General features: G+C 30.1%; 1 protein-coding gene across 1 annotated transcript; it reads right to left on the bottom strand.

Moving 5' to 3' along the window:
* Positions 1–301: 301 nt before the first annotated feature.
* LOC107007641 (ribosomal RNA small subunit methyltransferase NEP1) lies at positions 302–10,276 on the bottom strand. The gene is made up of 8 exons (XM_015206334.2): positions 9,965–10,276; positions 4,561–4,855; positions 4,234–4,326; positions 2,610–2,754; positions 2,382–2,492; positions 2,216–2,298; positions 2,079–2,136; positions 302–587 (listed from the first exon to the last, which is right to left on the bottom strand). Exons 2-8 carry the CDS (start codon positions 4,825–4,827, stop codon positions 508–510), a joined length of 837 nt encoding a protein of 278 aa, XP_015061820.1. The 5' UTR covers positions 4,828–4,855; positions 9,965–10,276; the 3' UTR covers positions 302–507.
* Between the last annotated feature and the right edge of the window lie 2,306 nt (positions 10,277–12,582).

The following is a 12,582-nucleotide window of genomic DNA, read 5'->3' as shown; positions in this document are numbered from 1 at the left end:
TTCTTTCTCTGCACACCAAACTAGCTAGCTCATTGTTCCAAATTCCAGATTGATGTTTAATTTTGTAAACTCCAATTGTATGCTTGTGTAATGAAGGCTATAAATACCAAAATGGACCAACTAATTCTCTCAACTATAAAACTAGGGGCTATATAGTTAAATTTTTAATTTTGATGAAACAATAGACAGTATCTTCCTATTCTAAGTAGAAAGAGCTTTTTGGATTTGAAAACAAAGCAGAACCAACATTGTTGACAATTCATATAAGAATAGTCAATGTTGGCCTCTGCACGAAGGGAGATTCCAAAAATCAAAATTCAACTTTATACGATCAATAAGTCTGCAAAATGTTTCAAACTGATCGTAAACGAGCAAAAAGGGCACTCCAAAATGTGAGGGTCATTTGCCCTTTACACAACTTAACGACCCAAAAAGGCCTATAGAAAGAAAACTAGCAAGGACAACTTTATATAAAGTATGTCTTGGGAGAATATAGCTAAGGTCAGTCTACAAAATATTCCATTTGCGCTCCATGGCATTCGTGATCATTGATATGCAGTATGCAGCACTCAATGGATAATCTGAAACTGCAACATACAGTAAGATGATTAGACAAGGTTCAGCTGCAGAAACAATGCAATAATTTGCCAAGATGTAGTAAAAACAGCATGGACCTAGTTGAGCATTTACATAGACTATACATGCATAGCACCAATAACTCATCATCAAACTTCACAGTATACCAAGACGAGTTTTCATTTCTACGGGATGTTTTAAAAGTATCAAGTAGGTTTAGATGCAGTTGAGAGCCCGCATATATTTGCTTTCAGAGTTTGACAGGCTGACACTGAACTGAACCAAACAACTCATAGGGAGAGAACAATCTCTCCCTTTACAAGTTTTGTATGAGCAGTGTTGTGGACGGCGAGAGGCGACAAAAGGCGACAAGGGCCTGCCTCGCCACGCGGCGAGGCGAGCGGCGAGGCGCTTGCCTTTTTGAATAAAGGCGCCAATTAATACCAAAAATTAAAAATATTTAATTGCATATTTTATCCAAAGTCTTAATAGCAATAACACATATTAGCAAATATTCAATTCAAAAACCAATAGTAGATACTAAAATGTCTAAAACTTTAAAGACCAAACAATTCAATTAATTCGCTGTTTAGAAATATTGGAATAAATAATTAGGAAAAGAATTTTAAAAAAAAAATTAACACTTGTTACACTTACACAAAGCAGTAAGCACTGCCTGACTGCTGCTTACCAAAATTAAAAAAAAAAATGAAGAAGAAGAACAGAAAAAATAAGAACAGAAGAAGAAGAAGAACAGAAAAAATAAGAACAGAAGAAGAAGAGAGAAATCAGAAATGAGAAAACATTACCTGAAAACCTGAAAACAGAGAGTGAGAGTCGCGAGGGAGAAGAGACGCCACAGCGAGGGAGAGCGAGGGAGCAGAGACGCGACAGCGAGGGAGCAGCGACGCGATGGAGGAGAAGAGAAGAGTGAATCGATCGAGAGAGAGAGAGTCGCGATGTGGAGGATTTCAGAAATTTTCAAAAGTAAAAAAAGAAAACCCTAATTTTGACTAATTTTATTAAGTCAAAAATTTTTAATCAAAAAGGCGGCGCCTTTCGCTCGCCATTTCAGCGCCATCGATCGCCAGGGGCTCGCCTTTTTCTCCTCGCCTCGCCTCGCCAGAGAATGGCGAGCCACCCTCGCCTCGCCTCGCCTCTCGCCTTTGGCGACGAGGCGAGCGCCTTTCATAACACTGTGTATGAGTACGGCATATACTAGAATACATGATTAAAAAATCAAAGATTATGTTCAACATTCCAACCATATCTACATTCTACAGCGGCCGCAACCTACAATTTTCTTTGCCAAAGTCATAAGGTGGCTCTTGAGAAGTACTTTTAATCTACAGGAAGATCAATATTACCCTAGTGTTACCAATTGAGCATACATGCACAAGTAATAGATGTTCGCATTCCTACATTAATTACTAACGCCATGCAAATCAAGATAAAGTCGGAAGAATCAAATGACAGCACTCTAATTGGAAGAATTAGCTTACTTGATAAATAATCTTCAACATAATCTTTATCAATTTTCCCATGGGCCATAGCCCCAACCTGCATATGTCAAATATCAAGTAAACTATAACTTCACACTAAAATGTAGTTGTCTATAGAAAATTAAACTAGAACATACCACAAAGACAAGGTTCATGTCATTGTTGACGCCATTAACATAGTCCTGAATATCCACCAGCTTCTCAGAACTATGAGAGAAGCCTGATGCATAAGCAAAGTGGGGTATTAGTCAATTATCAAGAACATTCCATTACAGATGGGACGAAAACAGATAAATTATTCACCTATCTTCCGACAGTCGATGGGTAGGTACTGTGTAACAGGGTTTTTTATAACACGCAACAGTTTCTCTCGCTTACCAACAGCAGTTATGCTTAGCTTTTGTAGCAGCTGCACTGAAATTGAAGCAACATCAGAAAACAGAAAAATTAGACAAATCGCAGATCATATATAGAAATAAAAGCACAAAAAGGGATGAGTGAAGAAATTTTGCTCAAGGTAAATTAACTTACACATGATGCCAGAAAATCTCTTAAATGTCCTAGGGATACGAACATGAGGTTTTACTTCAAAAAGGACACCTTTCTCAGTCCTCACATACAAAGCTTTCAGTCGCCCAGCTTTATTTACTCGGCTATCTAAAATTGAAAGCATTGCCTGTCAAAGGAAAGAAGAACTCACATAAACATTTCAGGAAAAGCCGAAAAGGCGAATGAGGATTTATAACTAATTGCATTGCCTCATAAAGCAATCGTGAACTTTGTGCGATAATTAAATGCAAATGAAGATGGTCAACATGCAACACCAATTCCTTTTTTCAATTAGCTTTGCAAGGACTTAGTACTTATTTCACTTACATACTGTACTGAAAATGGATGGAAGCAGTAATTATTGTCCCAAAAGGAGGGTATAATAGGGAAAGTAAGGACTTTCACAAGGGTGCCATGGACATCAATTAAAATGTTCACATCCTACAAGCCCTGAGGTGCAATCAAGCAAATATATTTACATCTTATCTTCCTGCTTTCTCCAAGAAGATCAAACAGTAAGGAAGGGAAAAACAGTGTTCTCCTTTTCTATTAAACTTTTCAACAACTGCTGCTCAGTTTTTTCTCTTCTTTCTATTTCAACAAGAAATTATATACTAAAGAAGAAGCCAAGCCCAGCACACTGCAATTCCATCTATGCTTTCCAGTTCCAATACACACTCCGAATCTGAACCAGAAAGAAGTAGAATAGAAGCAAGATCAATTTGATGAACTCGTCTAAAGAATTAACTCTGAGGAAAAATGTGGAAGTGAAACCACAGCTTAATCAATCCATATCTGCATCTTCTCATGTAAGGTATTGAGAAGCTTCCGAGAGAAATAAAGAAGCTGACGTAGAGGCATCATGCCGCGGTTGATATCGTCAAATGTATAAATGAAACAATGCAGCATAAAGAGTGAGCCTGAGTTGCACAAAACCAGAGGTGGTGGGTTGAGAAGGCATCTGATTTCCTATTTGTTTTATTCTCCTTTTGACAGTGGCAGAAACTAAAAACTTAGTGTCAGTAGGGTAATTAAGCAAAAAAACATGCTTAGCCCACTTATCCATAGTCCTAATTTTGTTATGTTCTCTAGACTTTCAGTAGAATTTTCGTTTTATCTCTTGGGACAAAACAACTAGTATAGATGGACAGCATATATTAGATATAGCTTTGATTGCAAAGTGGACTGTAGAATTGAATAAGTGGACTCTAGAGTGAATAAGCAAGATTTTTCGTAAAGGCATATGACCATGATGATTGGGCTAGAGAAATATATGTCAATATATTATCAAAGAGCTATTAAAATGACTACTTGGTGATTTCATGGCCAACTACCAGATATCCCTCTCCATGTCCGTATTCGACATACTTTCACTAGCAGGACTCAATACCTGACCAGGAAATTCCACCACCCATCTCCACAAAAAGTTGACAGAAGTTTGAACCATCAACTTCTTGTCGGTTACAATTGATCTATGGCCCACATGCATGCAGATAGTGTCTCAAACGACAAACACTTAAATCTGGAGTCTACAGGAACACCATTCTGTTCATACTATAGGAGTATTGAGCAACAAGATAGGGCTGGAGTTCCAAAGTCAACTAACCTGATGCGCAATATCAGGCCGATAATCAGAAGGGTTCCGGCCATTCTTCTTCAGAAAGTTGGAGTGTTCATCAGAATTCAGAAGTTGGTACGTCTGCATCGACAAGAGAAAGAGATCATTACACACAATAACTTCAACTTCTTTTATACATGGTGAAGGGAAGGATAAGCATTATACGCGATGCTAAAGATAATAATAAGATGAGCTGGTGGGATGTTGGATAACATCATATAATACTGATAAAGCTACAAGCTTCTTCTAAAGTAGAGAATCTCAAACATACAAAGTAGAGGAACAGAAATGACATTTGCAAAGATAGAGACAGACCTTTCCAATTTTAGCAATTTCAAGAGAAGCTCTTTCAATGATGAAAATAACACCAGGTTTATTGGTTTGGTCAGTTGCAACAACAGGAATGCCAGATAGTAAATCTACAACTCTTTCAGCTGCCTCGGTGTCTGCCTCAGAGTGTTCTGTCTTCACTCTTTTTGTTGATTCCTCCTCTTCCAAAGGTACCTCAATTTCTTCTTCTTTATCATAATTCTCTCCTTTCTTTTTTCTCTTCTCCCCTTTTACTTTGTATGCACGCACCATTTTTGTCACACGTAAAAGTATCTCAGTACTTCAGAGACATAAAAAGATTATCAATTATACATCTAATAAGTACTTCAGATACATAAAAAGATTATCAACTATACATCTAATACAAAATCAACAATACATATGCTATTGCATTAAGCACCACTGCCAATTATAAAAAGAAAAAACAGAGCCACAAGCAATTCCAGTTCAATAATTGTTTTCTTATCCACTTCGTATCTTTGTCTTACTTTCCTTGCTAACCCGTTTCATAAAAAATATATGTTCTCTTTTTTCAGCAACTCTTTAATTCCAAAATCTAATTTATTTAGTTTTAACTTAATTCCAACACTATATTAACTAACTAAATCACATTACATATTTTAACTTATTTGAAGAACTTAACAACTTTATAAGTCTAATTTGTTTAGTTTTAACTTAATTACAACACTATATTAACCAACTAAATCACATTACATATTTTAACTTATTTGAAGAACTTAACAACTTTATAAGTTCAATTAGTTTAGTTTTAACTTAATTCCAACACTATATTCACCAACTAAATCACATTACATATTTGAACTTATTTGAAGAAGTTAACAACTTTACAAGTCTAATTTGTTTAATTTTTAACTTAATTCCAACACTATATTCACCAACTAAATCACATTACATATTTGAACTTATTTGAAGAAGTTAACAACTTTACAAGTCTAATTTGTTTAATTTTTAACTTAATTCCAACACTATATTCACCAACTAAATCACATTACATATTTGAACTTATTTGAAGAAGTTAACAACTTTACAAGTCTAATTTGTTTAATTTTTAACTTAATTCCAACACTATATTCACCAACTAAATCACATTACATATTTGAACTTATTTGAAGAAGTTAACAACTTTACAAGTCTAATTTGTTTAATTTTTAACTTAATTCCAACACTATATTCACCAACTAAATCACATTACATATTTGAACTTATTTGAAGAAGTTAACAACTTTACAAGTCTAATTTGTTTAATTTTTAACTTAATTCCAACACTATATTCACCAACTAAATCACATTACATATTTGAACTTATTTGAAGAAGTTAACAACTTTACAAGTCTAATTTGTTTAATTTTTAACTTAATTCCAACACTATATTCACCAACTAAATCACATTACATATTTGAACTTATTTGAAGAAGTTAACAACTTTACAAGTCTAATTTGTTTAATTTTTAACTTAATTCCAACACTATATTCACCAACTAAATCACATTACATATTTGAACTTATTTGAAGAAGTTAACAACTTTACAAGTCTAATTTGTTTAATTTTTAACTTAATTCCAACACTATATTCACCAACTAAATCACATTACATATTTGAACTTATTTGAAGAAGTTAACAACTTTACAAGTCTAATTTGTTTAATTTTTAACTTAATTCCAACACTATATTCACCAACTAAATCACATTACATATTTGAACTTATTTGAAGAAGTTAACAACTTTACAAGTCTAATTTGTTTAATTTTTAACTTAATTCCAACACTATATTCACCAACTAAATCACATTACATATTTGAACTTATTTGAAGAAGTTAACAACTTTACAAGTCTAATTTGTTTAATTTTTAACTTAATTCCAACACTATATTCACCAACTAAATCACATTACATATTTGAACTTATTTGAAGAAGTTAACAACTTTACAAGTCTAATTTGTTTAATTTTTAACTTAATTCCAACACTATATTCACCAACTAAATCACATTACATATTTGAACTTATTTGAAGAAGTTAACAACTTTACAAGTCTAATTTGTTTAATTTTTAACTTAATTCCAACACTATATTCACCAACTAAATCACATTACATATTTGAACTTATTTGAAGAAGTTAACAACTTTACAAGTCTAATTTGTTTAATTTTTAACTTAATTCCAACACTATATTCACCAACTAAATCACATTACATATTTGAACTTATTTGAAGAAGTTAACAACTTTACAAGTCTAATTTGTTTAATTTTTAACTTAATTCCAACACTATATTCACCAACTAAATCACATTACATATTTGAACTTATTTGAAGAAGTTAACAACTTTACAAGTCTAATTTGTTTAATTTTTAACTTAATTCCAACACTATATTCACCAACTAAATCACATTACATATTTGAACTTATTTGAAGAAGTTAACAACTTTACAAGTCTAATTTGTTTAATTTTTAACTTAATTCCAACACTATATTCACCAACTAAATCACATTACATATTTGAACTTATTTGAAGAAGTTAACAACTTTACAAGTCTAATTTGTTTAATTTTTAACTTAATTCCAACACTATATTCACCAACTAAATCACATTACATATTTTAACTTATTTGAAGAACTTAACAACTTTATAAGTTCAATTAGTTTAGTTTTAACTTAATTCCAACACTATATTCACCAAATAAATCACATTACATATTTTAACTTATTTGAAGAAGTTAACAACTTTAAAAGTCTAATTTGTTTAGTTTTTAACTTAATTCCAACACTATATTCACCAACTAAATCACATTACATATTTTAACTTATTTGAAGAAGTTAACAACTTTACAAGTCTAATTTGTTTAATTTTTAACTTAATTCCAACACTATATTCACCAACTAAATCATATTACATATTTCAACTTATTTGAATAACTTAACAACTTTATAAGTCTAATTAGTTTAGTTTTAACTTAATTCCAACATTATATTCACCAATTAAATCACATTACACATTTTAGCTTATATGAAGAACTTAACAATTTTACAAGTCTAATTTGTTTAGTTTTAACTAAATTCCAATACTATATTCACCAACTAAATCGCATTACATATTTTTACTTATTTGAAGAACTTAACAACTTTATAAGTCTAATTGGTTTAGTTTTAACTTAATTCCAACACTATATTCACCAACTAAATCACATTAAATATTTTAACTTATTTGAAGAACTTAACAACTTTATAAATCTAATTTGTTTAGTTTTAACTTAATTCCAACACTATATTAACCAACTAAATACATATTTTAACTTATTTGAAGAACCTAACAACTTTCTAAGTATAATTTGTTTAGTTTTAACTTAATTCCAACACTATATTCATCAAGTAAATCATATTACATATTTTAACATATTTGAAGAACTTAACAACTTTCTAAGTCTAGTTAGTTTAGTTTTAACTTAATTTTAACACTATATTCACCAACTAAATCAAATTAAATATTTTAACTTATTTGAAGAACTTAACAGCTTTATAAGTTTAATTTGTTTAGTTTTAACTTAATTCCAACACTATATTAACCAACTAAATCACATTACATATTTTAACTTATTTGAAGAAGTTAACAACTTTATATATCTAATTTGTATAGTTTTAACTTAATTCCAACACTATATTCACCAACTAAATCACATTACATATTTTAACTTATTTGAAGAAGTTAACAACTTTATATATCTAATTTGTATAGTTTTAACTTAATTCCAACACTATATTCACCAACTAAATCACATTACATATTTTAACTTATTTGAAGAACTTAACAACTTTTTAAGTCTAATTTGTTTAGTTTTAACTTAATTCCGACAATATATTTACCAACTAAACCACATTATATAAGTTGAAGCTTACACTTAACAAACACATTATTCCGAAATTGAAGCTAAGTGTCAACTTTAGATGGACACAAATCGATCTTGCAAGAAAATCAATCTTGTCATCAATAGGATCAACTAGTGTTGACACTTATACTCAACAAACACATTATTCTTAAATCGAAACTAAGTGTCAACACTAGATGGACACAAATCGATCTTGCAAGAAAATCAATTTTGTCATCAATAGGATCAACTAGTGTTGGTACTTATGCTTAACAAATATATTATTTCTAAATTTAAAGCTTGTCAACACTAGATGGACATAATCGATCTTGTAAGAAATCAATTTTGCCATCAATAAGATCAACTAGTGTTAGTACTTATGCTTAACAAATATATTATTTCTAAATTTAAAGCTAAGTATCAACACTAGATGGACACAAATCGATCTTGCAAGAAAATCAATTTTGTCATCAATAGGATCAACTAGTGTTGGTACTTATACTTAACAAATATGTTATTTCTAAATTTAAAGTTAAGTGTCAACACTAGATGGACACAAATCGATTTTGCAAGAAAATCAATTTTGTCATCAATAAGATCAACTAGTGCTCGTACTTATGCCAAACAAACACTCGATGGACACAAACAAATTATCACAAAGCGAAGTATCAATACTAGATGGAGACAAACACATTATAAAAACAATTTTACTTGAAATGTAGAAATTTAGAAACGCCAAATCTTATCTCCTATTTTGATGAAATAAGCTTATATCAACTTTTTAGATGTTGAGCTTCCTTAGTTGCCTAGCACACAAAATCAACCCATTCAACACCGGAAAAAGATTCAATAATTATTAGTTACTACATGGCACAAAACAACATAGAAAAATCAACCCTTTCAACTGCCTATTTCCAAAATTTAGTAACAAATGATTTGAAAGATTCAATAATTATCAGTCAACATAGATAATTGTGAATATTATTTGTGTTATTTTTCCCAACAAACTCCTCCAAAAAGTAGTATTATCTTTTGAGGATCAAACTCACGCAGACACAGTACTACTTTTTGGATTCGACATACATATAACTGTTTTTAGAGAGTCCGAGCAGCTAAAACTTATAATAGGCTTGCTGTTTTCCAGGAAAGTGTGTAAATCAGAACAAAACAGAGTATCAGTATGGACTGATTCATATAGCCACCCTCGAACTTTTTTAGGATTAGTTTTTAGGATTAAGGAGAAGTTGATTGAAATAGTCATACAAAATGTTGATACAACACACAATTGCATTTCATTGAAGATTATTCATTAGTACATGTTATTCTACGCTTATATCATCAACTGCCCTTTCACAACTAACAGCATACTCTGATTCGAATGATGAGACTTATTTTCGATCAAAGAACAAAACAGAAGGAACAAACATCAACATAGAAAAAGAAAGAACACCCACATGAATAGATGGGAGAAGATTGAATTAAAAATTACTCAAGTAAGATAAGCTTACTGTCACTGCCGGAATTTGATGCTTCCAAGTGAGTTTTGATGTATACTCCCTCTGTTTGTAGCTGTTGCCGGAGATTGCAGCTGCCAGCTACGCTCTGCTGCTGCCGCCGATCTTCTCTGCTGTTGCGACCTGTTGCTGTTGATCGAGGCGGCGCGGCGGTCGGTCGGGTGTAGTGGCGCTACCTGCTGCTGCAGCGCCGGTCGCGAATTGGGGGTGAGCGGCGGTTGAGGTTGGGTCGAGCGTGAGGGAAAAGTTAGAGAGGCTTGGAGGGGAAAAAATGACTAGGGTTTTGAGTTTATCATTTTTTTTTTAAAGAAAGTGTTAATTTACAGGACCACGAGATGTCTATAAGTTTTAAAATAATTATCTATATTTGAAAATTTTCAATAAATATTAATATCGTAAAGTTGATATTATATAAATTAAACAATAATTTAAATATATTGATATTTAAGGTCGATATTTATTAATTTATTTAATATAAACTTACCTTTTGAGGTCGATTTTATTAATTAAAATTATATATGTATATTATAAATTATATTTAACTACATATGAATTAAAAAGTTAAATTTAATAAGTTTAATTTTATCGATCAATTTAATTTTTATAAATCGAAATTATATACCTTTTAATTATATAAATTTAATTTTATCGATCAACAAAAGTTTATTAATATCAAATTTAATATATAAATCTCCTTAAATTGATCATCGGTATTTCTTTATTTGATAATGTATTTCATATATGAACCACTAATATATAAGACTTGATTTGTTAAACTACTCGAGGATCGAGGAGTATATAATTAATCAACGTATCTCATACTCCTATGAATTATCCTTTACAAGTAATATGATATGATCACTACATTTGAGACTCATTCAAGAGAACGTAATAATCTTGATAGCACTTGTTTTGTATAGTAATTTATGATGTTTTATTGTCAATTTCATAAAATGAGATAAGACATTGAAGGTTATACGTACAAATAATTGAACAATCAATTATATAAACAAAAATTTTATAATTAATTGTTATCATGACATTTCTACGAGTATTATCTCGCATTTCATCATACTCGAATTGATTATATGTTAGCTCTTGACCTCTACATAATTACACGAGAATATTAAGTTCATGATTTGAGACGGACTGATATAATTTGTACATTACTCTAGAAATATAAGTATAATTATCTCTTAATTCATATCAACGTAGTTACATACTCCAAATATGGATTATACATATTTTATTTGTTTATTCCACAAATTCTAATTTTTTTTATTTATTGTTACACTTTTTGAACAATTAATTGTAAATTTCAAATGAAATTTTAGTATTATGCTAAATAGCAAAAATTATAATTAATAGAAATATTTTAAACAAACCGACCTTCGGATGTCGCTTTTATCAAAATTAATTAGATCTAATAAAAAAAATACCGACCTTATCATATTAAATCTTAAGATAAATAAAAAGTAATTATGTTGATTAAATAATATTGACATCGGGAGGTCGGTATATATATATATATATATATATATATAAAAAACCAATAGAAGTTTAATTTAATAAATTTAATTTATCGATCAAGTTAATTTATAAATTTAAATTATATACCTCCTAATTATATAATTTAATTTTATCGATCAATAAAATTTTATCAATAACCAATCTAATATATAAATCTCCTTAAATTGATCATTGATATTTCTTTAATTGATAATGTATTTCATATATAATTAATCAACGTATTTCATACTCAGATGAAGTATCTTTACATGTCATCATAATTAGGAAGTGATCACTAAATTTGACATACATTAAAGATCGAAAGTATATAATAATACTATCTCGCATTTTATACTCGAATGAAGTATATGTTAGCTCTTCACCTCTACATCATAACATGAGATATTAAGTTCATGATTAGACCAGGGACTGATAGATTTGTACATCACTCTAGAAATATAAGTATAATTATATCCTAATTAATATCAATGTAGTTTCATACTCTAAATATGAAATATAGATATATTTTTTTATTTATTCCACGAAATCTAACTTTTTATTTATAAAGGTATACAAAATTGTTATACTTTTTGAACAATTAATTGTAAGTTTCAAATGAAATTTTAGTATTATACTAAATATCAAAATTATGATTAATAGAAATATTTTAAACAAACCGACCTCTAGATGTCACTTTTATTAAAAGTAGTTAGATATAATAAAAAAAATGACGACCTCATGACGTTGATATCACATTAAATTTTAAGATGAATAAAAAGTAATCATATTAATATTTACATCGGGAGGTCGGTATTTTATATTAATTTATTTTTTAACTTATATAAAATCGTCATCCGGAGAATGATTTATTTAAAGTTAATTGCAAATATTAATTTTTTGGAAGTCACGATACTTAAATTTAAATTAATTCGAAAGTCGGTATTATAATATTTTTATTTTTTATTTTACACAAAACCGTCCTCATGAGGTCGGTATTTGGATGAAATAAAAAGACCGACCTCATGCGATCGGTATTTGGATGAAATAAAATTACCGACCTCATGAGGTCGGTATTTGGATGAAGTAAAAATACCGACATCATG

This window comes from Solanum pennellii, chromosome 12 (assembly GCF_001406875.1).
Source record: "Solanum pennellii chromosome 12, SPENNV200".
NCBI lineage: Eukaryota > Viridiplantae > Streptophyta > Magnoliopsida > Solanales > Solanaceae > Solanum > Solanum pennellii.
This window is presented reverse-complemented; position numbering and strand designations above follow the sequence as displayed.

Excerpts from the sequence above, each read along its gene's own strand:
- LOC107007641 (XM_015206334.2), bottom strand. The coding sequence starts at position 4,827 with ATGGTGCGTGCATACAAAGTAAAAGGGGAGAAGAGAAAAAAGAAAGGA. Across the intron at positions 4,327-4,560 it reads AAATTGCTAAAATTGGAAAG|ACGTACCAACTTCTGAATTC; the intron begins GTCTGTCTCTAT and ends TTGTCGATGCAG. Across the intron at positions 2,299-2,381 it reads CATCGACTGTCGGAAGATAG|GCTTCTCTCATAGTTCTGAG; the intron begins GTGAATAATTTA and ends CTTATGCATCAG.